Source organism: Schistocerca gregaria, unplaced genomic scaffold (genome assembly GCF_023897955.1).
Source record: "Schistocerca gregaria isolate iqSchGreg1 unplaced genomic scaffold, iqSchGreg1.2 ptg000673l, whole genome shotgun sequence".
NCBI lineage: Eukaryota > Metazoa > Arthropoda > Insecta > Orthoptera > Acrididae > Schistocerca > Schistocerca gregaria.
Window position 1 is genome coordinate 61,431 of NW_026062056.1, and position 25,889 is coordinate 87,319.

Genomic DNA, 25,889 nt, shown 5'->3' on the forward strand with positions numbered 1-25,889 from the left:
AGAAAACAGCTGTTGTGAGTTGACGAGCTGTCAAAGAAAGGATGCCGAAGACAGAGAGACATTGACCCAGGCGTGGGGGGTGCCGACGCAGCTGGAGGAAGGGTGCGAGGTGAGGAAGGTACCGGGTCCGGCGGGGTGGCTGCCGCCCATAAGCTCGAGTGCAATGAGCAATTTGAAAGGGAGGGTCGTTGTACAAAAGGACGAGTTGAAAGAGAGTGAGTCGGCGAGTTCTTTGAGCAAGGAATCGTTTTTGAAGAGGTCTCAGACAGCTGGGTCTAGAAGTGCGATTGAAGACCAAGTGGACTTCAGACAGCCAGCATGGGCCAACATGTTGGTTGATTTGAATTTACCGCCGTTCGCGCGAGCGGAGAAGTCATCTGAGTTGCTTTCGTACCATTTGAAATGGGTGCATACGGTTGGATATTGGGAAAAGGTCCCCGTTCTGGTGGTCCTGATCAAGATGATTCGTATGGTTGGAGACTGCGCGCGCGCGGTAATGAAGGATCCTACGGGAGAATACGACTGGAACACCGTCCACAAGAGTGTATTTGAGAGCTATCCGGATCTGACGCAGGGCTGCGTTGTTCAGCTGAGAGACGTTTCAGTGGTTTCTCCAGAAAAGAACGTTCATTATTTGGTTGTGCTTCCTGAAAACGTCGTTCGGGTGTGGCCGAAAACGGTCAAAATCGCTTCCAAGCAGCTGGCTTGTCTGAGCAGGAGTTTATATCAATACTCTAGCATTTACGAAGACGGCGCGCAAGTTCGACAGAGCGCCGCGTCTCAGCCCGCCTCGCTCAACAGTCGGGAGGTGAAGGCGCGCCAATCTCAACGCCGAGAGCAGGAGGAGAAGAAAATCGGGAGTTGCTGCTCAGCAGACAGCGCAAAGATGGACGGCGACGCGAGATTCGTTTATGCGAGCGACGTAGACAGCGTCGGTACCACAAGCAATAGGGATCAAACTAGCTGTGCCAACCGGACAGACACTGAGGCGAAGGATAACGCGGACGGCGGTGCACGTACCGCTAGAACCGACGCGGCAAATCAGAGCACTGCTGATGTCAAAAGCAGTTGCGCCGCGAATGACGACGGTGCCATGTCTTGTCAAGGTGACATGAAGAATAGCGGACACGTCGAGCATGGAGCGAGTCACGACGGTCGCATCAACTGGAACCCGCAGATCTCCGAGGGAGGTCCGGGCCGTGAAAAAGGTGGATGGCGCGGTCTCAAGGTCAACCGAAGTTTGACAGGGGGAAAAATTGCGGCGGACCGAAACAAACACAACACAATTGAACCAAACGGCAGAGCGAGGAAAAGCGCGAGGCTCGACGGGGTAGAAAGTACCGTCCGTGGCGCGGGGGGCTACGGTGAGACGCAAGGCGCGAGAACGGCATTAATAACACCCAATAATAATTGTCACGACCTGAACGAAGGCGGCATCAAGAACGAGATAGTGCACGGCAACAGCAACATGACTCACCTTGTGGGCGACAAGAAGGACTTGAATGACTATGCTGATATCCTAGAGTGTGCAATAGGCGAGGAATGCATCACCACCAATAGAAAAAAAAATAAGAACAACACAGTACAAGCCAACACACAAGGCAGTCAACACATAGAAAACGACTCGCCCCATCTCGGCCAAACTCATCCGTCACCGCTTCCTTTGAACCCAACGACTCTGAATGACTTGCTTGCATCGATCACGAGCGCCCCGCTCGGCACTTCCTCTGAGAAGGCCGAAAAAGCCGAATTTCAGAAAAATGCGATAGACAACGCCAAAAAAACAGAAACCGGACCGGCCTTCTCTCGGACAGCCTATGCGTCGTCCGAATCCTTCGGCGCGACCGCAGAACAGCACCAAGAACAAGTCAGGTCCAGTAGGTGGATCGTCAAAAAAAATCCTAGCCATTCCAGAGAATTGCCTAAAAAAATCGAATTTGCACCCAACAATGCCAACAACTCACCACCTTCACTCTTCCAAAGCGGCATGTCCCACTCAACCAATGCGCTGAATGGGACCATTTCGAATTTTCGCCGAAGATCCCCAGGCAACAGTTGATGCACCCATGTAACAATCGTCCTATAACCCCTCCCCGTGGCCAAAAACCCCCCCTTTTGCTTCAGCGAAGTGGTCAAAATGTCCAAATGCGCTGACCCCCAGAGGCCACCCCACACACAACTACGGCAGAACAAACACGCATCCCAATACATACACACTCATTTCCATAACTCGACCATACACCGCATAATTCGCACGCACACGGGTTTTACGCGCGCGCGACCATAGCCGGTCGTGGTCACCGGACGTGGTGATCACTCGTCTTGCGCCCACCGCAAATCCCGTATGAAACCAACACCGAGATTTCTATGCGCCGACCAATTTACACCGTCTACATTTCAAAATTATAATAATACACTTTACATCTGTGCCCCTTCGAGCTGACTCGTCGAAGAGCCTTCTGCATTTGAAATAGTTTTTCTTGAGATTTTTTCACACACCTGATGAGTGAGCGCCTTGGATTGATTTATGATGTTATGCAATCTCTTACATTTGACGAGAAGAGATAGGACTTGATTCAATCGGCTTTCAAGCTGCGCGTATTTTCCCTGACAAAACTCACCGATCCAGTTCAAAAGCCGAAGGTATCTTTGCGATTTTCCTGTGTTCGTGTGTACAACATGAAACAATTGTCGAAAATCCTTCTGGTGTGCGTATTCGACCTGAATGGAGGGCTCGGAAAAGGGTTGCTGGAGGTGAAGAGACAAAAAAAAAGAATTTTGAAGAATCAAATTCAAATGGTTCGAAAGTTTTTGCAAGCAATTGTGCATGCGATCTAAAAAAAACGGTCAAATTTCAACGGTCAGTTTCGCAAATTCGTCCATCTTCTGTATACGGAGGGGCAACAAGACGAACCTAAGATAGCTAGCACGTGGTGGTAAGACAGATGCGAACCCTCTTCGACTTTGAACCGGGGGTTCTTTTCGTTGATGCGATCGAAGACCCCTTTCAAATTATCTAGCCTAGAGTTTTCATGCAGGTAGTCGACAATCTGGGCATAAATCATGGCGTGGGGAACCGCATTCTGGCCGAGCTATGTTCGGGGAGGGCGTGACAAGTCCGAGGGCGTCAGAGAATAATGCGAAAAGAATGTGTCGATTTGAAGCTGGACGAACCTTGATCTCAGGGTATCCAAGCTCTGTAGATTTTTCGAGGAAGTGGTCAATCGATGTGGAAGACATGCTAAGCAAGAAACGAGTCTCTTTAAAGAGGACAAAAATTAATTTCGATAAAAAAAAAGTATGACCCATAACTTTTCTAAGGCCTAAGCAGATAAAAAATCTCTCACCAGATCAGAGAAAAAAAAAACTTTGTCAAGAAACATAGAACTGTACCAAAAATCGGTTGTATGCATACATCAAAGTGAGATAAATCAGCAGAAAGTATCCACGCATTCAAGTTCGTCTGCAAGTGCGTTCATTAAATCTGCTACAACCCAAATATAAAAGAAAAACTAAACTTCTCAATGGTGGAGAAATATAAAGCCTCCATATATATCGCTGAAGAGGGTGTAGTAGATGGGGTGACTTATTTACAGTAGTGTCTTTATTTATACATGGCTATTGTATTTGCTTCCATATACATATACTTCCTCCTCTGCATCGTAGAACACGCTTTTAACCGTTCAGTTCAGCCGTATCAAATACACTTTTGTGCAAAAGCGCGCCCTTCTAGGTGCGAGATAATGAGAAGCGCCATCGTGAAGAAGATCTGGCTCACATGCTAAGATCGCCTTGACCTGTTTTTGCCGCCCATATGCCCAATTTGATGGCCAACTCGTAAATCCCCACATCCGGGTCTTCCGACTGACTCTGTTGGTGTGCCATCTCGAGCCAGTTTGTGAGCATACCCGGCACCAAAAACTGCGACATGATGTTTTTTAACGTGCTCGAATTCCGCAGCCATTGAATGATCGAAGATCCCAACGTCTTCAGAATTTTCCCTTTCAGTCGCTCGTAATTCGGGTGAAGGATAGCGAGATGCAGGGCGCTGATCAGACCGAGGTGGCGACGAGCCTCAATTTTCGGGTCAAAATCGTCCTCTAGTATCTCGCTATCCGATTCATATGGAATGATTTCACCCAGTCTGAGAGATTCGTGCAGCCAATATACGTCGTCCATGATGTAGTAATATTGTACTTCGGATTGACGGACGCCTCTGTGCATGTTGTCGTGCATGCAACGCCGAAGTCGAGTTAACGGCTCCGATGCCCTCACAAACGCCCTCCAGGCAAGCAAATTCTTCGGGCATGAACATTCGGCTGCTGCAACCACTTTATTGTACTTCGATGCCATAGATGCGGCCGTTCGACGGCGTACGGGAGAGGAAGGTTGGCTATAGGTGAAAGACAAATTCTTATACAACGCGAATTTCCAAAGACCGACCGGACCGCCTATTCCGCATTCCTGATGATGGGCCATCCAATCCCACATGGCATTCACATCCTCTGCTGAGTACCGAGGCAGCTTCTCCGTGATTCCCGTGGCAGAGTCCATAATGTAAGCGGGACTTTGTACCAATTTGCCATATGTGTTCTCTGACGAGACGTCGGATTCTAAGTAGGATACTTTCAACGGATAAAAGCCATCATTCACCTCTCCGCTCTTAGATATCTCTTGGCACTCCCCATTTTGGTCGTATGACTTTTCTATGCTTAGTACGCTCCGATCGTACAAACACTCATTCAAGGGCGACGGCACGGTAGATTTCGGATCTTCGTATATGTGACGTATTCCTAGAGATGCGTTTTCCAAAAATTTCAGTTCCTGACATAACGACTGGTCCTCGTCTAGGGTAAATTCGTTGTAATTATCTTTGAGATCCAGTTGATATTCATCTGGTCCTGCAACTTGGTAATGCAAGGGGGTCCCCTGGTCTTCAGGAGACCCATCAAGCTCGTGTCGAAAATAAAGCTTGCGGCGCCTGGTGAAAAAGGGAATATTGTCGTATGGCGTCGCGTCCATCTCTTTTCTATCGTTTTAGGTCCTCTTCGGGTAGAGAGGACGACTGTGAGGGTTTCCAAATATAAAGCGGTGTGTATTTCCCGCTTGCCACTAGGCAGCTAGTGCTTTTTATAGATCTTCTACACACGTTTTTAGCGTATTATACACAGAGGTAACCTCTTCTGATCGACAAAAAGATTTTATCGATGGCTGTAAATCAAAAATTCTGATGTCTCAAAGTAGTGGCATCCAAATTTACGTCCGTCGGCCGTTGGCTGGGACATAGCACAGCTTGACTTGGGTACAACGCAGCTAAAAAAAAAACTTGACCTAGCAAAAAAAGTTAGGAACAAAAGATCGTGAACTTCAACGTCCTAATCATATGTACACGTAAAAACGTTACGCTACGCATGCGTTGATAATAGTCCAAGGGACACGCTAATCTGAAGATACATACCGACAGGTGTCGACCAACTTCTTCGCAATCCCTTTTTTTCTTGCTGATTCACACACCCATATTCGGCTAATTCCCAAACTAGCATTTTCGGGTATCGGCACCACCGATATAATTTCATCTTCTACATTCATCCGAGCACTCCAATCCTTCGGGCCGATACCCACACGACCGTTATTGGGAGCAGGCGCTGTCTTCTCGCTAAATGCATCGTCTGCTTTTAGACAAGGTGTTAGACGAAATCCCTCTTTAATCCTCTCTGCCCTTAGCACACCGACCACCTTGTGATGTTGAATGTACAAATACACTTTTTCACCATCTTTCAGGACGTGCTCAGGGCCAGATGACGAAAAGGACAAAAGGGTATCTACCAAACTCAGAATACTTGCCAGTCTACTCTTCTCGGTAAGAGTCAATTGGTGATCCATAACTAGAATGACTGATGTTCGGTCGTCAGATTCGTACAATACCTGGTGGGGGCGCCACGTAGAGAAGTTGAATATGGGCTCATGAAAGTCTCGGTGGTATTTTGCGTGCAATTTTTCGTCTGAGGCACTTCCTTTGCAGTAAAGCATACGGCATTGCGGACACTGGCAAATTTCGCATAGATACATGCATTTGCAAAGTGTAAGTATACCTTTCTTGATTGCTGCACATAACACAAAAGGCATACCTCATATTCTTGCGTCTGACCAAGAGATAAAGTCAATTGCTGATAACGCTTATTCTAGAACAGTACAAAAAAACAACAGGTTAAATACCTTCTCGTAGCACCCTGGAGATCATGTATGCAAACAGCTGCTTGGTCGTGAGACCTAGAATAGAGCCGTTAGGTGCCACAATAATCACTGAAAGGTTATATCAACGAACTTTGGAAAATCCCTTCTGACGAGGAACGGCCGATTTCCTTTTGGATAGATTGGAAGACCTGGGCAAACAGCGAGAAGCAATCGAGAGAATAGGAGATGGTTGCATTTCGCAACTATTTCGAATCAAATCGGGTGACTCATGCTTACCGACAAGCCTCTCCAAATACGGATTGGCTTTTCTCAGACCAGCAGATTTGAAATATTTTGTAATACTATGCTCACTCATAGACAGAGAGCACACGTCAAGGATAAAAAATAAACCCTGAAGGGTGAATCGTAATAGTGACGGGCTACAAAAAATGGTCTCTTTTTACGAGAAAAAAAGAGATTGAAAGCCAGTAAAAATTTTTTTTACTGAGCTTTGCATGTGGTATAATTCCTATCTCTCAAAAGACAAGATCCACATTGTTAACGCAGTTACTTTTCTATATCACAAATCATACATTCAAAGACATCATTCACTTTTGAGATTTATGCCATTAACCGCCAGCCGATCGGCTATTTCATTCCCTTGAATGCCGGTATGGCCCTTTACATAGGTGAAGGTAGTCATGTTCTTTCTATTTGAAACACCTCGGTCAAGTCGTTTGAACAGTTCAATGTTATCGACAGGGACATTCCAATTTTTGCGTTTCCAGTTTTTGATCCAACTATTCATGCCGTTAACCACATACATAGAATCTGTCCGAATATCCAGAGGCTGGTCACTGGGTGCCTCTTCTACTGCGCGAATAGCCGCCTATATCAAAAAAGTTAATACAAAAAATATAAAAGTGCGTACAAGCGCATTTTCAACGTACATAAAGTTCGGCCTGCTGGTTAGTTTGCTTAAAAGACGCCGGTAGTCCTTCGGAAATGGTCTTGTAGCCATTCGGAAAATAAACCCCTATTCCGGCACGAGATCCCCTTCGGCCATTCATTGTGCAGGCGCCATCTGTGTATGCCACAAGGCAATTCGAAGAATCTGCATAGTTGTCAAATTTTCGCGAGATGTCAAAAAAATTTTCCCTAAAAATTTTGACAGAACTCCAGTTCGTTTTTCGCCAAATTTGAAAAACCGATACACATACCAGTCGGCCGAAAGACGGATCGTGTGTATCTGTTTGACAAAGAATCCTTCTCACTATACCACGAATAGGCTTCAGACTTCGACTTAAAAGATTTGTAGACAGCACCTGAATAGCCGTTCACTTGAGAAGAACACTCTTCCCTGTGTCCAGTGTGAGTGAGGCAAAAAAAGTCAGATACATCATATGGTAAGAAAGGCACAAACTACATACCAAGAACGATAAATACCTGGATTCCTCCCCACTTTAACTACATAAAACTTGCCGCCACTACAAGCGGTAGACATTATAGCTATAGCCTTAAAAATAAGCTGTTGGATCATAAATGGCCCCAAATAAATAAAATAAATCAAAAAATAAAATTCAAATTTATAATTCTGGTCTTATAATATGCAAACCTATCATAGTGTTCTCAATTAAGTAGTATTGGGTTTTGTTTTAATTTCACTCGAATGCCAGATTATGAATCTTTACCCCACCATTAGGTCAGAATTTCCTTCAAATTATGGCTAAAAATAATGAAGGGTCCACCTGAGTACTACTATATGAACACCTCGAATTCCCACCTATGCAAAAATTCAGCCTCATTTCCAAAAACAATTACCACCTCACGCCAATGTTGTAAAACTTGTTAATTTTTACGAACGCATCTGAATTTAAAGCCATTTGATCAGCTCCTAGGACAGTACGTCAGTGCACATCTATAATACACAAAGAATTTATCTTTGATTTTTTTGTACCTGGTTAGCCTGTTCCAATACCAAAATCAAATTAGTCAACTCTTGAGTTGTCATTTCGATTGTTATTTGATGCGTAGGATTTTGGTCCGAGGCTATTTTTAAATACAAAATTAAGTAGCAAACTTTTTGGCTGACTAATCGGTCATTGGCCAAGGAGTACTATAGTTTTGAGAAGCGTCAGAATGTATGTACATAATGTGTACGCGAAAATTGAGAATGTAAATATATAATGTATATTCAAAAATTGCAACGCACATGTATTTTCCAATCGAAATCTCGGAGATGATTCTTGCTTATTTCAATATGAAGACTTCGTAGACCTGACTTAATGGACGCTTGACGCATCTAAAAAAAGTAAGTCAAAAAAAAACGCGAGTTACACTCACAACTACTAAGAACTTACTTGAATGGCGTTCCATATCAGATCAAAAATATTCGTTGATATGTCTAACAATTTTGCATCTTCTTTGACCTATTAAAAAATTATCAAAAAAAAGCAAAAATTGTGAATTCCAATCAAAAATGGACCTCAAATCTTTGCTTAAAGAACAGGTTCGCCAGCCATCGTACTTGGACCTCGGTAAGCTTTAAACTAATTATTCGAGTAAAAAATAGCTTGCAAGCCTCTAAAATAGGTTCCAATTTGTCTTTCTCAACGTCTTCATAGGCAGCGTAATCAAACCCAGTTTCTATACCTGTTATGGCATCTTGAACGAGCTAAGTTTCAGGTCAAAGCATTATTTCCAGATTCACAATTCCTCCTTGATGTCAAAGATGTATGACGTACTTGCTTGGCGACTTCCATTCTCATTCTATCTAATTTCTTCAGGAAGTTCTGGAGAAGAGAAACTTTCAGATTGTCATGTTCTGGAACTGTATGTAAATTCATGGGTATTAGAAGAGAGTGTAAAAAAAAATTTCTGAGCAACCATAATTATTTTTTCATATATCAAACAATACAATAATCCTATAAAAATATACCTATCGAAAAAGCAAAAAAATTATTTTCTTTCTCACCAATTGATAAAAACAAACTTTACTTAGATTTCTGGCTGACCGATAGAGTTTGCTTACAAAAACGCAAAAAAAGCTAAATCTCATATTTTTTCTTCGACCCGGTTAAAGTAACATGGGTTGCTGCTGTAGCTCCAAACGAGATCCAGGTACACAGAGATTTCGCAAAATCAAACAGAATGAATACCAAAATGTGGACAAAAAACTATTTTCAGCTGCTTAACTAGCCATCTAACGTAGATCATGAAGAAAAGACTAAAATAAGCAACTTTTTTAATTGTGCTCACAGATCGAAGAGATCTACTTGGTAAAAATTTGGGCACTCGAACTTGGAGAACATACAATTCGACGACCGAATGCAATATCAATAGTTTAAATGGCAGGTTCGGCCAATATTACATGTGTCCGTTTATTGTGATACCACCTTTTTGCTTTGATATCTTGTGCTTCAAGGGCACAATGAGTTTGATCCGCATTGTTGTTCAGGCCGTAATTTTATGTTGAGCATCTGGCCCTATCTATCCGGACACTAGTATTTGCGGGCGCGAAGAATTGGATAAACTTCATTCTTATTTAAACCTGACACATTCTAATAATTTTTTTGGTACACTGAAATATGCAGTTCCACGGCCAAGTATGGATCCAATAATTCTGCAGTAAATCGGCATGTAATGTCAGAACAAGACGTGCTGAATGAGATCACGAACAAAACACTCTTGTCACTTATAGATATTGTGACTGTGACGGATCAACCAGGCGTGCAAGAAGACTGTTACGTTCTAACTGAAAAAATGAAAGTCTACAAGTATGTATACAAATGATCTATCTTTTTTATTTGATGTGCTTTATTAATTATTGTCTTAAGGATACTTCTGAGTAATATGAAGACCATGCCGATAATTACGTCAGACCTTCCAACACCACGTACAGATAATTTAGAAAAAGTTACAAGTGATGACTTCCAGATGACAAAAGCAGAAACAAATTTTGTACGCTGTTAACAAATAATCGTTTTTTTATTAATCGTTTTTTTAACCATTCATCCTTAGATAAAAATTTGTACCCATATATTGGTTCAGTCATTTTCTACAGACTTCAACGTCGAAGATTGGGGTAGCTTGACTACTGGACTTTCGCAGGGTTCATTCGAACATGCTATTGACGATCGTTTAAGCGGAAATATGGACTCATCTTATTAAAAGCCGTTCGAAAAAGATCGGTCGATCTCTAGGAATAACCGGCCGTTGGTTGGCGTCGCCGTTCTTGGCGGTATGCAACAAGCGCCAAAAAATTTTTTTGTAGCGAAAGGGTGTGCGAAATCAAGGACATCTTTATTTAGACATTTCAGATATTTCCTATCCAGAATATAGAGGCGGGAATATGGCTATTTGCCTTAACGAAAAATAAATCCAGTGTAACTAAAATTCCTTATTGGGACAAAATAATTTTATATTTCAGTGGTTAAAATTGTGTAAACTTTTTTGTGTATACTTTGCGTAGATCTTTACATATTATGCATAATTGAGTTAACGGTTTGCTATTGTATATGGCTTAAATTTTTCCAAAGCGCAGTAAGACGAGACTTGCACGAAACTATTTCATTTTTGAAGACTATATGAGATGTTTGTGACAATAGATAAAAACTCACTACAATATTTTTGATGTAGATCGATTTAAACAGCCAGGCGGTTTTTTTTTTTTACGTTCATGAAGGATTATGCGGTAAAAAAAAGAAAAACTTTCTAGAGCTTAGGTTTAGGTATTTGGGAGCGAATAAAGAGGTATGATATACTGAAGTGTTAGGGTTTGAATACGAAAGTTTATCACTAAAACAGTGCGACTTGCAAGAGGTTTATGCAGTTTTTGAAAAAGTAAAGGGAGGTTTTATTGTAATCAAGACAGTTTTAGTAGAGATGATAAAATGGATTCTTTGAAGGTGTTTGGCATTTTTTTTAGGCTCGGTGCATCATGTGAGTATGATAAAAGCGCAAAGTTTGAGGTGAAGAATATTCAGAGATGTACGAGGGAAAATGTTTTAGGCGGCTGGAATGTTTAGATTTTTTTGAATGACACAGTCGAGTTTAAGTATACGCAAAGTCCTTTTTTGAAATGAGAATGAACTATGAAATAACTTGTTGCGTGTGAGGAAAACCCCCAGGTTATGTATCAGCTATATTTAAGGATGACCGTTCGGAACTGAAGGAAGTGTATGATGCGACTCTGTTTGATGGGATTTATTGTGTACGTCGAGAAGGAGCAGTTAAGGAAAATTCTGACTGGGAATCGGGTTTATTTGAAGGAGGATGAAGATGAGAGCATGTGTATTGGCCTCAGCCACGGAATGTGGTGTTTGTTGCGTAACTGGCATGAGATGGTCGGAGAGCGAGACGTATGCGTGTGTATATAGCTAGGCGGGAGTGCTGACCGGATGTCTCTCTATGTGAAGGTGAAGTGTGTATTATCGCTGGACGATGAGTTTGGGTTAGAAGAGTTGAGTCTATTGAGAAGAGTGATTAAATTGAGCAATGTCAAATTAGTGTACAGATTGCCGTCGGTGAGGGTGATGATGATTACAGGCGTGGAATTGTTGGAGGGGGGCGTAGTGAATGAAGGGCAAGGGGATGGAAAGGAGATTTTGGGAGCGAGAGATATATCATGGCTCGAATTGAAGGACGAATGGCGCGAGTTGATAGAAGTGAGAGAGTTAGAATACAGCGAGCCGATGCTAGGAAAGTGCAAATATTATCATAGTTTGTGGTGCGACGATTGTCCGATGGTGAAGAAGTGGAAAGACGTAGAGAGTGTGACACGTGTATGCGAGCACAGTGATGAGATATGTGACAGGCGCGGAGACGAATATGTAGGTGTGTCTGAATTAGAAAAGAGGAGCAGGTTGTACGCAGAGGGCGATAAAGTGACTAGGAAGAGGGAAAGTATAAATTGGGTGATGGTGGGTAGAATTGTGATGAAGTCTAGGCTATTTCACATGATAAGGAAGAGCGATATTTATTCTTGTCCGATGTATTTTATGATTCGAGTGATGGACATGGAAAGTTTGTATGTGGACGTATATATATGGAATAATAGTTGCATTGATTATTTCAAGTCGTTAGAATGTGGTCAGGTGGTGAAGTTGAGTCGGTTTGTGGTAAAGCGTCGTTTTTTCGGGGAGGGAAGAGAGGTGGAGGCGAGGTTATGGAATGGGGTGAGAGAGGGTCCGGTAATAGAATTGTCGGTGAATCCGTCGAATCCAAAGGGAGTGATAGAGGTGCTGACAGAGAAAGGGGAGATAAAGTTCGATAATGCGATTGATAGTCATCAAGTGGGCATTGTGGCGCTGGACGAGTTGCTTCAAATAGTGAAGGAACAGGCGAGTGCGATGAAGAAGTGCGTGTTCGACGGGATGTTTAGAGGGGATGTGCAGATGGAGTTGAGGTTTCCTCGTTGGAGTGTGTACGGGAAGGTGAGTTGGGTGGGGAGACTGGAATACGTGAAGACGTTTGTGACAGAGGAAGGTGAATTGAAGAAGGAGGGAGGGCAAAGAGGACGCATTAGCTATCGTTGGCTATGGTTGGACGTGAACGGGAGAATGAATGTGAGGAGCATGTACACATTGTTGACATGCAACTCTGGCCACACGAGACTAGAGAATATTTGTCCGGGAGAGCGTTTAGTGGTGACAGAATTAATAGTGGTCGAGCATAGCAACGTGTTGATTGGGATATCGAGCGCATTTACGGTGACAAACAGCATACACAGAAATAGAAAGGCAGAAGAGCAGCAGGGTGCAAAAGAAGAAGACGGCTGTATGAGAAAGTCTGAGGATATCAACGGGGACAAGATGTGGTCAGAGAAGTTTAGTTGTTTTACTATTTGGTTTGAGAGTGCAGAGGAATATGTGAAATATTGTCGAGCGAGGAAGGCGGTAGATTTCGAGAGTTTATTATATGTGAAAGTATTAGAGAGAAAAGAGTGGCTTTTAACGTTTTGCAGGATTGTTGGGGTATTTTGCCTGGAACGGCAACACGACGTGCCATTTAAGCCTTTTTTCGGATGGGAGGAAGTAAAAAAGCTGAAGGATTTGGCGTCTGCATCGAATATTATTCGGAGTCACTCCGCTTACTATTTTGTGATTTTGCAGGAGTTCGATGACGCAGAGGGTGATTGGGAAGAGAGGCTTGAACATATGCCGAAGCTTGCGTTGGCAGTTCCGACGCTACCTCAATTTATGCGATCTGGGTACTCAAGAAAAGGGAAGGAGATGTCTAGAAATCGGTTCAAAAGAAGAGAATACATATTGAATTTATTAGGGATGAAACAGAAAAATTACGAGAAACAGACGGAAATCTGCTTTTGTCAAAGTCTGTCAGAATCGTTGTTAAACGAGGGAAAATACGACATTGGAGTATCAGTGTATCGAGACAGAAATGGTCGGATTGAAGGGACGACGAACAATGTGTGGAGGAACGTGGTCAAGACAGATTGATGAAAAGAAATGTCCTCTAATGGGTGTTCACATCGTTGCACTCTTTTTAAGGAGGTGCAAAAAGCGGGAACTCTATATAGTGACGATGTTTTGTGTACACGCGTGTACACACTAGACGTACTTTTTTTTTATTATAGATTTACTTTTTGCTTGAAGCAGTCGATGTTTAAGTTGAGTAAGCTCCGAAAAAATGCATCAGCAAATGAACAGGGATTGGAAGACGGCACAGGCGAGAGCGTGAAATCAGAGGAGACGCCTTCATCTGAGAAGGCGTCTCAAACTGAGGCGCAAAACAAGGAAGGTGATATTCCACAGAAAAACACCTTCTCAATTCGAAAGTCTGGTAAGAGTAGGCGCGGACGGGCCTGCATTGTGAACGCTGCCGAGCTGCGCGCACAGAAAGGTATGTTGTACCCACAAAGCATATTTTTATTTGTGTATTATATGTGTACAACGCACGTATTGAGGTTGTGGACTTCAAGTGGGCGCTTTTAGGGATTTACTGTGTTGGGAGAGTCAGTGGCATTACGAGGTATAGCTTGCAATGCTGAAGAGGTGGGACTATTTCTTGCATTTTGTATAGGCGTGTATGAATAGGTGAGCTTTTTTTAATAGGGATGCTTACAAGCGTGTGATTTGGATTTGGCAGATCTATCTGAGATGAATCTCTCAGAAATTCCAGGAGTGACAATCAGTTGGCCAGACGCTGATAACTTGATGAAGTTTAATGTATATATTCAGCCGCTGGAGGGATTTTATAAAGATGCAAAGTTTATGTTTCATATCAGAATACCTGAAAGTTATCCATTCGATCCGCCAAAAGTTCGCTGCGAAACAACGGTACGAGCACAAAAACTGTTTACGACTGCACACATACATACAGTACATATATTTTCTTCTAGGTAAGAGTCGTGACTGATCTTCATGTCTCGCGTGTTGGAAACCTAGGTTTTTCATCCGAATATAGACACAGAAGGGCATGTGTGTTTAAATATACTGCGCTCGGACTGGAAGCCGGTTTTGACAATCAGTTCGGTCGTTATTGGATTGGCCTACTTATTTGTCGAGCCCAATCCAGACGATCCCTTGAACAAAGGTTCGTATTTTTTTTAGCATTCACATGCACACGAAAGAGAAAAGGAGCCGTGCTTCTGACAATGTGCGTTTGGACAGAGGCGGCGGATATGATGTTGAACCGAATAAATGAGTTCGAGTACACAATAAGAAGAACGCTTCGCGGTGGATATATAATGGGAAGGCAGTATCCAAAGCTCATTTGAAGGTTCAGATAGCGCACGCGCTAGAGGGATTTGAGGAAAGAAAAAAATGAAAGTGTGTGGATTGGTGCTGATGGCTAGGTGTTGGTGATTGGTTGGGATCAAGGCCAAAAAAGGGACAGAAATATCAACAGATTTTTTTTTTGAAAAGTCTGTCAAGTCGAGCATTTTTTTTAGCGTAAAATCTCACATTCTCGTTCAGCGGTGGTAATGACGAGAGGTGTATCTGTTTACTCTTGACTAAGAAAAAATCCGAGAAGAAGCAGGCGGGTGCATTTAGTGGCCATGGAAGAGATAGGTCTGATAGCAAAGGGCAAAGTGAGTCTCGTTCGTTGTTGTACCACACAAAAACCCCTATGTTTTTGTGTATGTGAATGTATTATGTGTATAGAGAAGCTGAGTTTTTTTTTTGAAGTCGCTGAAAAAGGGGGCGGAATTGAAGAGGAATCAGTACTGTTCGACTCCTTTTTCTCTACCTATATCGAAGGATATGGAGGATGATCTGTACATTCGTTTAAAAGAATTAGAGAGGAAATTGGAGGTGTTAGAGATTCAAGAAGAGTATATCAAGGACGAAGTAAAAAATCTAAAAAGAGAATTGTTATATGCTCAGGAGGAGGTGAAGCGAGTGAGAGCTGTACCGTTGGTGATAGGTCAATTCTTAGAAATGATAGATGAGCATTCTGCTATAGTGGCGGCGACGACAGGATCGAATTATTTGATTCGAATTTTATCTACAATAGATCAGGAAGTATTGAAGCCGAGTTCTAGCGTGGCCCTGCATAGACATTCGAATGCGTTGGTAGACATTCTGCCCTCTGAGTTTGATTCGTCGATTCAACTGTTATCTGCGAGCGAGAAGCCGGATGTGAGTTACAGTGATGTAGGTGGCTTGGACGTTCAAAAGCAAGAAATAAGAGAGGCGGTTGAGTTACCCTTGACTCATGGGGAGCTCTACAAGCAGATAGGTATTGAGTCAATGCGTGGAGTATTGTTGTATGGTCCTCCTGGAACTGGAAAGACTATGACTGTGAAGGCAGTGGCGCATCATACAAATGCGGCTTTCATTCGCGTAGTTGGGTCTGAATTTGTACAGAAGTTTCTGGGAGAAGGTCCTAGGATGGTAAGAGATGTTTTCAGGCTTGCTAGAGAGAATAGTCCCGCCATTGTGTTTATAGACGAAATTGATGCGATTGGAACGAAGAGATTTGATGCTCAAACGGGTGCTGATCGTGAAGTCCAGCGTATTCTCCTAGAGCTTTTGAATCAGATGGATGGATTCGATCAAAGTACCTATGTCAAGGTGATTATGGCTACTAATCGTGCTGATACTTTAGATCCTGCCCTCTTGCGTCCTGGGAGACTTGATCGAAAAATCGAATTTCCTTATCCCGACCGACGGCAGAAAAGGCTGATTTTCCAAGTAGCCACCAGCAAGATGAATTTATCAGAGGAAGTTGATCTAGAGGATTACGTTTCCAGGCCAGACAAAATCAGCGGAGCTGAAATAACAGCCATCTGCCAAGAAGCCGGGATGCATGCAGTTCGAAAGAATCGATATATCATCCTTCCCAAGGATTTTGAAAAGGGATACAGAACGCATGTTAAATCAGACCATGACGAACAGCACTGGTATAAATAACCCTGCTCTCTGCCTCCCCCTATTGTCTTTTCGAATGCATTCCTTCATCGCATCATGCGCGTGCACAAACATGTGTATAATAGTGATATGCGTACAAAAAGCCGCTCTGTAAACACAAAAAAAATGGATTTGTTGTTATGTTATGCGTTTGTATACAGTGTGTTATGTATGTTATGTGTTACGTTGCGCACGCTTGGGGATAAAAAGCAAATAACAGTCGGTCCTGCACCCGAGACAAATACAGCCTAATAGCCTTCTCTCGCGCCCGAACAGAGATTTTCTTTATACAGAGGCTGGGTCATATTGAGTGCCCAAGAAATTTGGCCACCATAGTACAAACGGCGTCTGACGGTCGTAAAGTGAGGCAGATGTATCAATTTTGTAATCGTCAAAATGTGTTTTTTGTATTTTGTGTATGATGTGTCAAACCAGTCTGTAGTATTTCTAGTGAACCAGTCCTGGTTTTGTACATGGTTACATCCGAGAGATGTACTGGCATAATGGGCTCTCTACCATCGCTTCTCATACTGTGTATTATTTTGGTCTGTGCAACAGAGGGGACACTGCGGCCCTTGTGATATACATCATGAAAAGTTGAGAGTGGCCATACGTACGAATGTTTGCATCAGGCGAATTTGTATTTTAGACCGTGGTTTATTGTTAGCTTTGCTTTGGATGTGCATGGGTTGTTTTTGTCTTCGAAAGCCCGTTTTTTTTCCTTTTTGGCCTGGGTATGTTTTTGCTCTTCCTACGCTTCGTTTTGGAGTTTTTATTTGCGGAACGATTTGCCTGATGCGTTTGTGCCCACTTCCAGGATGACAAGCCGCGGTCAATCTTTTGGTTTGCGAGCGGGGAAATACAAAAGGAATTCAGCTAAGAAGATTTCAATTTTTTGAGGCGAAAAGGGGCCTTTGAAATGGGGATATAATTTTTTTCGTATGCCTAGAACACAGAGAGCCATAGCGACTCTGATCCGAAGTGGGATGAAACGAGTGTCTGGAACTAAACGAGGTGTTTCTGCGATGGGCTCGGCGGGTTGTGATGATGTAGACGCAGTTATCTACGCGGATGCGAATGCGTCCGCCGGAAAGCGCCGATCTGGCGCAAACAAAGAAAAGGCAGTTGAATCTGTTGAGGAAAAATTTTATGTGGTCTTAAGAACGTCTGAAGGCAGAGACAGGGTTGTGGTTATTCATCGAAGCGAATCGCGCTACCGCTGGGTTCATTCGGGTTCGTTCCATGACTTAGATCGATACGAAGTGCTTTCTATTAGGCGAAAGTTGTTAGAATGGTATGACGAAGTACGTAACGGTTGCCATGATGCGCGCAATGATGTACATGTATCTGATTTATTTTTTAAGAATCAAAGAATTTTAGGCTGGAGAATACCGACGCCCAAGTTTATTGAAAAACATTCAGACCGCTTGGAAGGTTACTTTGATCCAGTCCGTACGACGCTCGATCATGCCTATGGTGTGCTCGTTGCGGAGTTCATGTCACAGCAAACACAGTACGTTGTGAATTTTGCGCATCAAGAAATCGCGCTTTGCGTGCATTTGGCGTGGGGATCTGGTTGATTTTTGAGACAGCAGGTGACTTACAATGGTACTTGAGCGGACAGGTTGGCGACGGTTTCAAAGTATTGGAAAAGGTGGGTAGAGAAGTTTCCCACGTTGCGGGTTTTGGCAAATGCCTCGTTGGAACAGGTCAATGAGTACTGGGCAGGCCTTGGATATTACAGAAGAGCGTACGCGTTGCATGAATGTGCCAAAATAATTGTCCGCGATTACGATGGAGTTGTTCCTAGAACTGCCGAGGAACTTGCACAATTACCGGGAATTGGTCAGTACACATCCGGGGCGATCGCATCTACAGCGTATGATCAGGTGGTTCCGATTATAGATGGAAATGTTGCTCGCGTCATGAGTAGGTTGTGTGCGTTTGGTATGGACTCAAAGTGTCGAGTGGCCAAGAAATGGTTTTGGGACAGTTCTTCTAAATTGGTTGATCCTTCTCGTCCCGGTGATTATAACCAAGGGATAATGGAGCTAGGCGCTATGATTTGCACTACAAACAATCCGAAGTGTGTGGTATGTCCGATTCAGTCCGAATGCCTCGCATACCAACTCGTTCAGGAGCGGTCTGAAGGCTTTGTTCACTCGAAAACTGCCGAATTGACCGAGGAAATTGAACAATGTGGGTTTTGCTGCGGTCTCAACGTACCGTTGACGGTCTCAGAATATCCTGTCAAACCACCGAAAAAAAAAAAGACCGAGATGAATACGTTGACATGTGTCATTGTGTATTACAACAAAAGTTGGGAGGTCTGTGAGTATCTTATGATTCGGCGACAAAACAAAGGATTATTAGGTGGATTTTGGGAATTTCCGAGTTTAGATCTTGCGAATTCAGACACCAACTATTCTGAGCGGAAAGAAAAAATGGACCAATTTCTCGAATCCCACGTTTGGCTCGGCGAACACGCATCTCCTCTAATCAGAGAAGATGTTGGGACTGAAGTTCATCACTTCACTCATATCAAGCAGTGCCTCTACGTCGAATTTATGGCTTTTTCCGAGAATGTCAGAAACGAAGTCAGGTCAGAAATCGACGGCAGACCAGCCGGCTGGTTCTCAAAAGAGCAGATTCTGACCATGGCTATATCCAAAAGCGTTATTTTGATTTTGAATCTTGCAGGCGACCGAGTCATCTCGTTTTTCTCAAGAAAAAAATAACCAAAGGCACTTTGTTTCTCGTCGACATGACGCGCACAGCTGGCTTGTCTCTCCCAGATGCTTCCTTGGCCGTGCGCTTTGGTATCTCTCAGAACCGGAATGATGGGGTAGGTACGCATGTTCGACTTCCTGTCAAAAATTTGACGGGTTCGACATTACTCGACTCGCCGCCAAACCTTGAGGACCCCCGACGAAACTACGGGCCCTTCTGTCGCGCTTGCGTGCATCCTGAAGGCCTTTATGAAAGCGCAACGGCGTCCTTGCGCGCAAACCGTCGCCTTTCTCGTTCGCTGGCGCCCTCAGCCGCGCCACAGTTATGCGTGGGCGTTTACACAAAACAGTGGGTTCCTTTGTCCGAACCTCGTCGATTTTCTATGCATTCGTGTCATTTTCAAGGGCAGTTAGTGGCTTACACAATATCAAATCATTTTACCGTTTTTTGAGCGAATGTAAGTTTTGCGCTTCGCTTTTTTTATTTGTCCTTTAGGCTTCGACTGGGACATGCTAGGAGGAGGTTCTTGAGCGATTTTTGTCGCGTTTGTCTGTAGTAATTCCTCGCTGCAATCGTACGTCTCGCACGGTGTTTGCTCCTTCTTAGCATTGAGTAGAGAGGACGCGGCGAATGATGAGCAGGCGTACTTGCTTTGTGGCTAAGGGAAGAGACCAGCACCAGGGGGATATGGTGTGGAAGTTGCTGAGTTTGTTGAATTCTTGTCTAATTTTTTACACAGTTGAAAACCGGATAGATCGTTGTTCTCTCTATGAGTGCTTCTGACGTGGGGGCTGAGGGGAGTTCTGAAGATGATGACGTCGCGATAGACACCGAGTCGATCGAACTGAGTAGACAGTCGGAGACGGATGACGGATTGGAGTCGCTGAAGGAGAGTGAAGAAGAAGGTGCGGTTGTATTACCCAAGTACAAGATTTGTTTAGAATGGAGAGACATTTTCTTAGAGGTGAAACAGGGGGGGAAGAAGGGGTCTTCGGACCAGGGAAAGCGAGTTATTTTGGACCACTTGAGTGGCACAATTTTGCCAGGAGAGTTTTGGGCGATCATGGGTCCGACCGGGTGTGGGAAGACGACGCTGTTGAACGTTCTTTCGGGGAGGAAGGTTACGGATGTGAAGGGTGAGATTTTAGCGAATGGGAAGGCGAGGGATAAGAATTGGAAGAGGCAGACGTCTTATGTAATGCAGGATGACATTTTGTTCCCAATTTTTACGGTATATCAGACGTTGTTGTTTCAGGCGTCGATTCGTCTTGGGAAGGACATTTCGCACAAGGAGAAGAAGAGGAAGGTGGAGAGGTTGATTGACATGCTCAAGTTGACCAAGGCGCGCAATACGGTGATTGGGAATCAGTTCATTCGAGGGGTGTCTGGTGGAGAGCGGAAACGAGTCAGCATTGGCGTTCAGTTGTTGACAGAGTCGGGAATAATTTTTTTGGATGAGCCTACTTCTGGATTGGACGCTACATCTGCCTTTCATATAGTTAAAATGCTGAAGTCACTTTCGAATGAGGGGTATGCGATCGTCATGACGATTCACCAGCCGAGCATCGACATATTCGAGTTGTTCGACAAGTTGCTTATCCTGATTGATGGGCACGTCGTCTATTCCGGGACGGCGCCTGGCTCCTACAGCTATCTCTCTTCGATCGATATGGAGTGTCCGGTGTCGCGCAACCCGGCGGATTTCATCATGGAGGCGTTTGTGATGAACTCTATGCCAGCGAATGCGAAGGAAGATAACACGCGTAGCTACCTCATCAACCGATGGAATGACCACGCGAATACGCCCTCTTTCGTTCAGAGCGATCGAGAGAGGGTCGATGCCGTCAAGGCATTTCTTCAGAGTGACCAGTCTCTTTCTCAATTCAGGAAATTTCCGCCTGGATATCGAAGCATTTTTCTCGCCCTCGCCAAACGCTCTTTACAGATGAGCATGGGCTCTTATTTCCTCCCGTTACCCATCATTCAAATGCTGTTCATAGCAATCATCTTCTCGCTCGTATGGCTGCAGACACCGCATGACGCCGCTAATTTTAGAAACAGAACAGGTGCCATTTTTTTCCTGATCCTCTATGCAGGCGGATTCAGTCCACTGCTCAACGTTCTGTACTCTTTTCCGTCAGAGCAGCCCGTCATCCTCAGAGAGCGTTCGGAGGGCGCGTATCCGCTCTCCGCCTACTTCCTCGCGAAGATATTATCAGACGCGCCTTTCGAACAGATCTATCCGCTCGGCTTTTTGCTTATCAGCTATTGGATCGTCGGATTCAACCCGAGATTCACCAACTTTCTGCTTATCTGGGTCATTTTGATCTTCCTCACCTGGTCCTCATCCGGTCTCGGATTGGTGGTGTCATCGGCGGTCTACAATCCCAGGTCTTCCACGACGCTCGCCACCATCATCCTGCTGATCATGATCCTCACGTCTGGGTTCTACGTTGCCTTTCGTTCCATCAAGGTTTGGATAAGTTGGCTGGGGTACTTGTCCTACGTGAAGTACGCCTATGATGGCATGATTCTGGTGGAAATAGGCGTCAATACCGCTATAGCGCAATCGTCGACCACTCACTTTTTTGTTAGAAATTATGGCGCTGTGATCGGCATACTTCTTGGGTACATCATCTTTTTTAGAGTTCTGTCCTACTTCCTTCTGAAGTTTCTTTTCAAGGCGAAGACCTGATTTTTCGTCGAACGCTTTTGGAGTCCTCGTTCAACGTTGGCGGGTCTGGTCCCTGACGCGCTCGTTGACGCGGTGGCGCTCTTCTTTTTTTTTTTTTTTTAATAAATTGGCGATGGACTGTACTATTCCCTCTTGGTGGTCTTTTTGGTTCGGAGGTGACTTTTTTTTTCGACCGGCGAGCAGAGGTGCGCAGACAAAAAAAAATCATTTTGCCTTTTATACTACGCGGGTGCCCCTTTGGCGAGAAAATGATCCGCGAGACTATCTGGCTTTAGAGGGTCGAGCAGATGACGGTTCTTTGATGGAGAAATTGGGCTTAGAGCAACAGAAGGCCCTTTTGTCGTGCATAGGAGGCCTTGGGCAATCCGTGCGGGTACAGGCAGAAGACGGCAGCGTCATCAGGGCGTACAAGAAGAAGCCTCAGGCACTGGGTACGTTTGATTGAATTTGAGGGCGTCTGCGGGATGGCGAGGGTTTGACAGGTTTTTTAGAGTTCATCAGAGAGCTGCAGGCGCTTTTGAGGGCGGACGCGAGGCGCACGGGAGCGTGGCATTTACAGCTGAGTGAATGGGAAACGCTAGAGAACCACTTGTTGCCGCTGCTGGCGACCTACAGAGAATGCGAAGACCTCGTATTCGAGACGAGTACGTTTTGTGTTGCAGTGTATGGCGATAAGTGCGAGGGTCGCGTTGACAGTTTTTGATTAGTCAAATTGATGGTTGCGTTGACGATGCCCGCGGATGCGGAGACGAGGGATTGGAGAGGGCGCGCCAGGTGTTTGCAGAGGTACAAGGACGCGTTTTTGAGGCAGGACGTGATTGCGATTCTTGTGTCGATGTTGTCTGGTTCCTTTGTGCGGGTGAGGGAGGAGGGGGTGGGTACGGAATTGATGGATTGCATTTTGCTGCTGTTGAGGAACTTGTTGGCGGTGCCGGATGTGCCGGAGTCCGCGTCGAGCAGTGGGGCGCACATGTACGTGTTGCAAAGTGAGTTCGTGGTGGCGCTGGACCGGGAGAATTTTTTAGAATTTGTTGCTTTGTTGGGGAACAAGATTGAAGAGAGGAGCACGAAGAGGTTTGTACGAGCGTTGTTGGAATTGGTGTATTTGCTTTTTCGGGGCGAGGATCCGAACGAGTTGGCGAGGTTTGCCGTGGATACGGAGAAGTGCGTGGAACGTAGGCAATTGAAGGGTGAATCTTTGAGTAGAGCATTAGAGGTGGAGATGAAGAAATCGAGGTCGGTCAAATCGACGAGGTTTGGGGTTCGTCATTCTCGGTTTGGAGGTACATTTGCGGCCGTACTTGGTACGGGAGTGTCAGCAGTTGAAGAGAAGAAGAGTTATTTTTCTTTGCAAAAACTGGTAAGTCGCGGCGTCGACGGCACCGGGGAGGAAGAAAGGGGGAGTCGAAAAGTGACACGCGAAAAAGTTCGACCCCGTTCCAACGCCGACGCGAAAATGGTTTTGGGGAAGTTTGCTCGCCGGTTTTTGGACCACTGCTACAATCCTTGTATGCGAGTCATTGAAAGCAACGGCGATTTTGAGAGAAGGGCAGAGTTGGACATTTCGGACATATATGTATGGGCGATAGGTTTTTTCCAAGCCTATCACGTTGCTCTTCACGACCTGACGGCGTCCGCGATTCGGTACAACCCGGATGCGATAAGGAGCACTTTGAACAGCTCCGTCTTCCTGTTCATGGCCGGACACATGGACGAGTGCTCGCAACACGGCCGATCGGACTCGTTGACCTTGTCCGTGCAATCGGTCGGAAGGGCTTTGCGCGTTTTGATCAAGTTGATCGACAGCGAGAGAAAAGACCACGCCGAGACCATTTTCCTCCGTTTGGCGTACAACTCCAGCATTCTTTTCGACAGGATTGCGCGCCTGGTATCATCTTTCAGCCGCGCGAAGCACCCGTTGGAACTTCTGGCGTCCCTGGTCGAAACGGCGCACGCCTTGCTGTCACTCTCGGAACTCATGTCCGTTCGCGACAAAAAAATAACCGTTTCGCGGAAAAAAAAAAAAACCTCTTTAGACGCGCTTCGCCTAGAAGAATCCGGCCCCGCGCCTACCGAGAACGAGGATGACTCTCAAGCCGCTTCGCACGAAAAGTATTTTGACTTCGAGCACTATTTATCTCCCTACGCCAGGCCGTCGATCATACGGTCCTATTCTCACTTGCTCAGGTCTTATTTGACAAATAGACCCAGTACCAATGCGGCAATAGAGTACATCATTCGACACGTCGTGGATACGCTTCGCGCGCCCCACCTGTTCTTCCACACTTCCCATCTGAAGACGTTCGTTCTCGTCCTCAATGACCCGAGTTCCGCCCGTCGCGCGCAGACTCCGGAAATCTCGGCCATCCAGCGCATCTCGAAAAGGATACTGAACATGCTCTTCTATTCGCTCCGGCGCGCGCCGCTGCTCATCGGGCTCTCGATGCTGCGGACCGCCAAGTTAAAAGACCCGAGACTCCAGTCTGTTTTTTCTGCTTTTTGGTCGGAAGATCGTTCTTTTGACGGTCGCTCCTCAGATTCTGCCGAATCTCCCCCGGCGCCGGTCCCGGTGGTCGCAGCACACATCGACAAGAGCGAGGACTTCTCGACTTGGCTCGACCGCCTTCTCTCTGAGTCGTGCACCGAGCCCATTGACCAAGAGACGGCAGTTCCAAAACGTCCCGCAGAGCCCAGACAGTGGACGCAGGACCAAGATCGCCAAATTCTGTCCCTCTTCGAAGAATTCGCGCAGACCGTGCTGGAGGGCGACGAGAGCCTGAACATATTCGAAGTGATCGTCTCTATGGCGGACGACATACCGCACCTGTCACCCGTCGACGTCTATTCGAGGCTCATTGAACTTGGGGTGAGCCAAGTGAAAAGCATGCCAAGGCCAGTCTCCTCAGAAGATGCGCTGGTTGGGAATTCAGAAATTGGCTGAATTGATTCTCTGTCACAAAAGTAACCGAAGGAGCAAAAACCCAACGTCGAATCGCGCCTCTTGAAAGTCTTTTATTTTTTTTTTTAAAGTGCCGTTTGGCGCCGATCGCGTCGCTTCGATCGGAGGCGACGTTCAGGTACTGGCGAGCACCAGCGAGCCTATTTTCCTCGCGAACTGTCTGCTGGTGATCCTGCTGCCCATCTCGTAGAACGGGTTGCAGATTGCGTCTACGTAGAGGGCGTGGGCCCCTCCGAAGAGCTACCCCGAATGTCAGGAAAGAAAAAAAAAAAAATCTACCGCGACGAGACGCACCCTTTTAATGTCGTGGCTCTTCGCGTTGGAAAGGTCGCTGAGCACGAGGACCATTTTCACCAACGAGACAGTGAGGTATCCGTATATTCGGTACGACTCTGTGAGAAACAGCAGTCCTAGGTACTTGTCCGCGTGGGGTTTGTCCGCTGCCTTGTCACTTGAGTAATTCGCCAGAACTTGACGCGTAAAGATGAGCTTTGCACGTTGACGGCCGAGTTAGGGCGATTTCCCGCGCGGGCGGAACGTACTGTGGTTTTCGAACACGTCGAGCGACATGTGAACGATGCAGTGGAGATTCGTATCGTCGAGGTCTTGGTTGAACGTTTTGAAGAACAAAGGCGCGTTCTAGCCGTACGACGCGCGATTTTAGAGAGAGGCGGAGGAACATTTTGGCGTCAGGAATATATGCGCACGTTGCGGGCGACGATTGAAAATGCCGCGATCATCGAGACTCGTAAACAGAGGGCGCCTGCGCGGGGATAGCGGTGGTCGGCTGAGCTAGTTCTCACGGGGCGTCGGACGCGAGTCGCAAACGTTTGATAGTTTTTTTTTTAGTTTTTCGAGAAATGAGCACAAAAAAAAAACCGGGGGTGTCGCGGGATGGGCTCGACTGGGTTTAGCAGGTGTGGGTGGCACTATGCGTTTTTTTGGCGTGACGTGTTTT

At 45.3% G+C, this 25,889-nt stretch overlaps 10 protein-coding genes across 16 annotated transcripts; 6 read left to right on the forward strand and 4 right to left on the reverse strand.

Annotated features, from left to right (window-relative positions):
- The first annotated feature begins 131 nt into the window (after positions 1 to 131).
- On the forward strand, positions 132 to 2,829 carry LOC126318645 (uncharacterized). The gene has a single exon (XM_049993465.1). The coding sequence runs from the start codon at positions 164 to 166 to the stop codon at positions 2,057 to 2,059; it is 1,896 nt and encodes a 631-aa protein (XP_049849422.1). The 5' UTR covers positions 132 to 163; the 3' UTR covers positions 2,060 to 2,829.
- Positions 2,830 to 3,577: 748 nt separating this feature from the next.
- LOC126318610 (uncharacterized) lies at positions 3,578 to 6,623 on the reverse strand. Its single transcript, XM_049993420.1, has 4 exons — positions 6,326 to 6,623; positions 6,129 to 6,182; positions 5,459 to 6,045; positions 3,578 to 5,331 (listed from the first exon to the last, which is right to left on the reverse strand). Exons 1-4 carry the CDS (start codon positions 6,548 to 6,550, stop codon positions 5,202 to 5,204), a joined length of 996 nt encoding a protein of 331 aa, XP_049849377.1. The 5' UTR covers positions 6,551 to 6,623; the 3' UTR covers positions 3,578 to 5,201.
- Positions 6,624 to 6,759: 136 nt separating this feature from the next.
- On the reverse strand, positions 6,760 to 7,807 carry LOC126318606 (ribonuclease H-like). 2 transcript variants are annotated; one of them, XM_049993417.1, is made up of 5 exons: positions 7,790 to 7,807; positions 7,605 to 7,702; positions 7,395 to 7,534; positions 7,125 to 7,288; positions 6,760 to 7,063 (listed from the first exon to the last, which is right to left on the reverse strand). In XM_049993417.1, the coding sequence occupies exons 2-5, from the start codon at positions 7,676 to 7,678 to the stop codon at positions 6,779 to 6,781; spliced, it is 663 nt and encodes a 220-aa protein (XP_049849374.1). In that variant the 5' UTR covers positions 7,679 to 7,702; positions 7,790 to 7,807; the 3' UTR covers positions 6,760 to 6,778. The 2 variants fall into 2 exon arrangements, with proteins under 2 accessions (XP_049849374.1, XP_049849373.1); XM_049993416.1 differs by lacking the exon at positions 7,790 to 7,807 and having other exon boundaries at positions 7,605 to 7,746.
- A 1-nt stretch (position 7,808) lies between these two features.
- On the reverse strand, positions 7,809 to 9,010 carry LOC126318607 (uncharacterized). The gene is made up of 6 exons (XM_049993418.1): positions 8,919 to 9,010; positions 8,702 to 8,848; positions 8,535 to 8,603; positions 8,387 to 8,476; positions 8,132 to 8,290; positions 7,809 to 8,068 (listed from the first exon to the last, which is right to left on the reverse strand). The coding sequence occupies exons 1-6, from the start codon at positions 8,940 to 8,942 to the stop codon at positions 8,048 to 8,050; spliced, it is 510 nt and encodes a 169-aa protein (XP_049849375.1). The 5' UTR covers positions 8,943 to 9,010; the 3' UTR covers positions 7,809 to 8,047.
- Positions 9,011 to 9,181: 171 nt separating this feature from the next.
- Positions 9,182 to 10,523, forward strand: LOC126318609 (uncharacterized). Its single transcript, XM_049993419.1, has 5 exons — positions 9,182 to 9,294; positions 9,435 to 9,528; positions 9,768 to 9,950; positions 10,011 to 10,134; positions 10,195 to 10,523. Exons 1-5 carry the CDS (start codon positions 9,261 to 9,263, stop codon positions 10,342 to 10,344), a joined length of 585 nt encoding a protein of 194 aa, XP_049849376.1. The 5' UTR covers positions 9,182 to 9,260; the 3' UTR covers positions 10,345 to 10,523.
- A 474-nt stretch (positions 10,524 to 10,997) lies between these two features.
- LOC126318627 (uncharacterized) lies at positions 10,998 to 16,942 on the forward strand. 5 transcript variants are annotated; one of them, XM_049993449.1, is made up of 7 exons: positions 10,998 to 11,163; positions 11,304 to 11,386; positions 11,592 to 14,034; positions 14,281 to 14,471; positions 14,580 to 14,727; positions 14,805 to 15,226; positions 15,324 to 16,942. In XM_049993449.1, exons 6-7 carry the CDS (start codon positions 15,194 to 15,196, stop codon positions 16,548 to 16,550), a joined length of 1,260 nt encoding a protein of 419 aa, XP_049849406.1. In that variant the 5' UTR covers positions 10,998 to 11,163; positions 11,304 to 11,386; positions 11,592 to 14,034; positions 14,281 to 14,471; positions 14,580 to 14,727; positions 14,805 to 15,193; the 3' UTR covers positions 16,551 to 16,942. The 5 variants fall into 5 exon arrangements, 2 of the variants coding, with proteins under 2 accessions (XP_049849406.1, XP_049849405.1); XR_007557411.1 differs by lacking the exon at positions 15,324 to 16,942 and having other exon boundaries at positions 14,215 to 14,471; positions 14,805 to 15,192; XR_007557410.1 differs by lacking the exon at positions 15,324 to 16,942 and having other exon boundaries at positions 14,805 to 15,192.
- Positions 16,943 to 17,488: 546 nt separating this feature from the next.
- On the forward strand, positions 17,489 to 18,917 carry LOC126318630 (adenine DNA glycosylase-like). Its single transcript, XM_049993451.1, has 4 exons — positions 17,489 to 17,851; positions 17,912 to 18,060; positions 18,172 to 18,640; positions 18,789 to 18,917. Exons 1-4 carry the CDS (start codon positions 17,489 to 17,491, stop codon positions 18,828 to 18,830), a joined length of 1,023 nt encoding a protein of 340 aa, XP_049849408.1. The 3' UTR covers positions 18,831 to 18,917.
- Positions 18,918 to 19,289: 372 nt separating this feature from the next.
- On the forward strand, positions 19,290 to 22,176 carry LOC126318629 (uncharacterized). Its single transcript, XM_049993450.1, has 3 exons — positions 19,290 to 19,392; positions 19,730 to 19,851; positions 20,017 to 22,176. Exon 3 carries the CDS (start codon positions 20,047 to 20,049, stop codon positions 21,970 to 21,972), a length of 1,926 nt encoding a protein of 641 aa, XP_049849407.1. The 5' UTR covers positions 19,290 to 19,392; positions 19,730 to 19,851; positions 20,017 to 20,046; the 3' UTR covers positions 21,973 to 22,176.
- Positions 22,103 to 24,968, forward strand: LOC126318626 (protein timeless homolog). The gene is made up of 3 exons (XM_049993447.1): positions 22,103 to 22,403; positions 22,464 to 22,616; positions 22,680 to 24,968. Exons 1-3 carry the CDS (start codon positions 22,274 to 22,276, stop codon positions 24,911 to 24,913), a joined length of 2,517 nt encoding a protein of 838 aa, XP_049849404.1. The 5' UTR covers positions 22,103 to 22,273; the 3' UTR covers positions 24,914 to 24,968.
- LOC126318631 (trafficking protein particle complex subunit 2-like protein) lies at positions 24,955 to 25,757 on the reverse strand. 2 transcript variants are annotated; one of them, XM_049993452.1, is made up of 4 exons: positions 25,639 to 25,757; positions 25,474 to 25,570; positions 25,226 to 25,401; positions 24,955 to 25,171 (listed from the first exon to the last, which is right to left on the reverse strand). In XM_049993452.1, the coding sequence occupies exons 1-4, from the start codon at positions 25,669 to 25,671 to the stop codon at positions 25,046 to 25,048; spliced, it is 432 nt and encodes a 143-aa protein (XP_049849409.1). In that variant the 5' UTR covers positions 25,672 to 25,757; the 3' UTR covers positions 24,955 to 25,045. The 2 variants fall into 2 exon arrangements, with proteins under 2 accessions (XP_049849409.1, XP_049849410.1); XM_049993453.1 differs by having other exon boundaries at positions 24,972 to 25,171; positions 25,474 to 25,745.
- Positions 25,758 to 25,889: the final 132 nt, after the last annotated feature.

What these genes read in the sequence shown, in the direction of transcription:
- LOC126318645 (XM_049993465.1), top strand. Translation starts at nt 164, where the DNA reads ATGAGCAATTTGAAAGGGAGGGTCGTTGTACAAAAGGACGAGTTGAAA.
- LOC126318610 (XM_049993420.1), bottom strand. Translation starts at nt 6,550, where the DNA reads ATGAGTGAGCATAGTATTACAAAATATTTCAAATCTGCTGGTCTGAGA. An exon ending in GTCAGACGCAAGAATATGAG is followed by an intron (nt 6,046 to 6,128) that starts GTATGCCTTTTG and finishes GAAATTTGCCAG; the next exon opens with TGTCCGCAATGCCGTATGCT. An exon ending in AAGTTGGTCGACACCTGTCG is followed by an intron (nt 5,332 to 5,458) that starts GTATGTATCTTC and finishes TTTTTTTGCTAG; the next exon opens with GTCAAGTTTTTTTTTTAGCT.
- LOC126318606 (XM_049993416.1), bottom strand. Translation starts at nt 7,714, where the DNA reads ATGATCCAACAGCTTATTTTTAAGGCTATAGCTATAATGTCTACCGCT. An exon ending in ATCCGTCTTTCGGCCGACTG is followed by an intron (nt 7,289 to 7,394) that starts GTATGTGTATCG and finishes ACAACTATGCAG; the next exon opens with ATTCTTCGAATTGCCTTGTG. An exon ending in ACCAGCAGGCCGAACTTTAT is followed by an intron (nt 7,064 to 7,124) that starts GTACGTTGAAAA and finishes TTTTTGATATAG; the next exon opens with GCGGCTATTCGCGCAGTAGA.
- LOC126318607 (XM_049993418.1), bottom strand. Translation starts at nt 8,942, where the DNA reads ATGAGAATGGAAGTCGCCAAGCAA. An exon ending in GAATGGAAGTCGCCAAGCAA is followed by an intron (nt 8,849 to 8,918) that starts GTACGTCATACA and finishes CCTGAAACTTAG; the next exon opens with CTCGTTCAAGATGCCATAAC. An exon ending in TAAAGCTTACCGAGGTCCAA is followed by an intron (nt 8,604 to 8,701) that starts GTACGATGGCTG and finishes ATTTTTTAATAG; the next exon opens with GTCAAAGAAGATGCAAAATT.
- LOC126318609 (XM_049993419.1), top strand. Translation starts at nt 9,261, where the DNA reads ATGGGTTGCTGCTGTAGCTCCAAACGAGATCCAG. An exon ending in ATCAATAGTTTAAATGGCAG is followed by an intron (nt 9,529 to 9,767) that starts GTTCGGCCAATA and finishes TGAAATATGCAG; the next exon opens with TTCCACGGCCAAGTATGGAT. An exon ending in GAAAAAATGAAAGTCTACAA is followed by an intron (nt 9,951 to 10,010) that starts GTATGTATACAA and finishes TATTGTCTTAAG; the next exon opens with GATACTTCTGAGTAATATGA.
- LOC126318627 (XM_049993448.1), top strand. Translation starts at nt 11,067, where the DNA reads ATGGATTCTTTGAAGGTGTTTGGCATTTTTTTTAGGCTCGGTGCATCA. An exon ending in GGTGAAGAATATTCAGAGAT is followed by an intron (nt 11,164 to 11,303) that starts GTACGAGGGAAA and finishes GAAAACCCCCAG; the next exon opens with GTTATGTATCAGCTATATTT. An exon ending in TGTTTGATGGGATTTATTGT is followed by an intron (nt 11,387 to 11,591) that starts GTACGTCGAGAA and finishes CTCTATGTGAAG; the next exon opens with GTGAAGTGTGTATTATCGCT.
- LOC126318630 (XM_049993451.1), top strand. Translation starts at nt 17,489, where the DNA reads ATGCCTAGAACACAGAGAGCCATAGCGACTCTGATCCGAAGTGGGATG. An exon ending in TGTTAGAATGGTATGACGAA is followed by an intron (nt 17,852 to 17,911) that starts GTACGTAACGGT and finishes TTATTTTTTAAG; the next exon opens with AATCAAAGAATTTTAGGCTG. An exon ending in CAAACAATCCGAAGTGTGTG is followed by an intron (nt 18,641 to 18,788) that starts GTATGTCCGATT and finishes TGACGGTCTCAG; the next exon opens with AATATCCTGTCAAACCACCG.
- LOC126318629 (XM_049993450.1), top strand. Translation starts at nt 20,047, where the DNA reads ATGAGTGCTTCTGACGTGGGGGCTGAGGGGAGTTCTGAAGATGATGAC.
- LOC126318626 (XM_049993447.1), top strand. Translation starts at nt 22,274, where the DNA reads ATGGAGAAATTGGGCTTAGAGCAACAGAAGGCCCTTTTGTCGTGCATA. An exon ending in GAAGAAGCCTCAGGCACTGG is followed by an intron (nt 22,404 to 22,463) that starts GTACGTTTGATT and finishes CAGGTTTTTTAG; the next exon opens with AGTTCATCAGAGAGCTGCAG. An exon ending in AGACCTCGTATTCGAGACGA is followed by an intron (nt 22,617 to 22,679) that starts GTACGTTTTGTG and finishes GTTTTTGATTAG; the next exon opens with TCAAATTGATGGTTGCGTTG.
- LOC126318631 (XM_049993452.1), bottom strand. Translation starts at nt 25,671, where the DNA reads ATGATCGCGGCATTTTCAATCGTCGCCCGCAAC. An exon ending in TTTCAATCGTCGCCCGCAAC is followed by an intron (nt 25,571 to 25,638) that starts GTGCGCATATAT and finishes TCGTACGGCTAG; the next exon opens with AACGCGCCTTTGTTCTTCAA. An exon ending in CGACGTGTTCGAAAACCACA is followed by an intron (nt 25,402 to 25,473) that starts GTACGTTCCGCC and finishes TTACGCGTCAAG; the next exon opens with TTCTGGCGAATTACTCAAGT.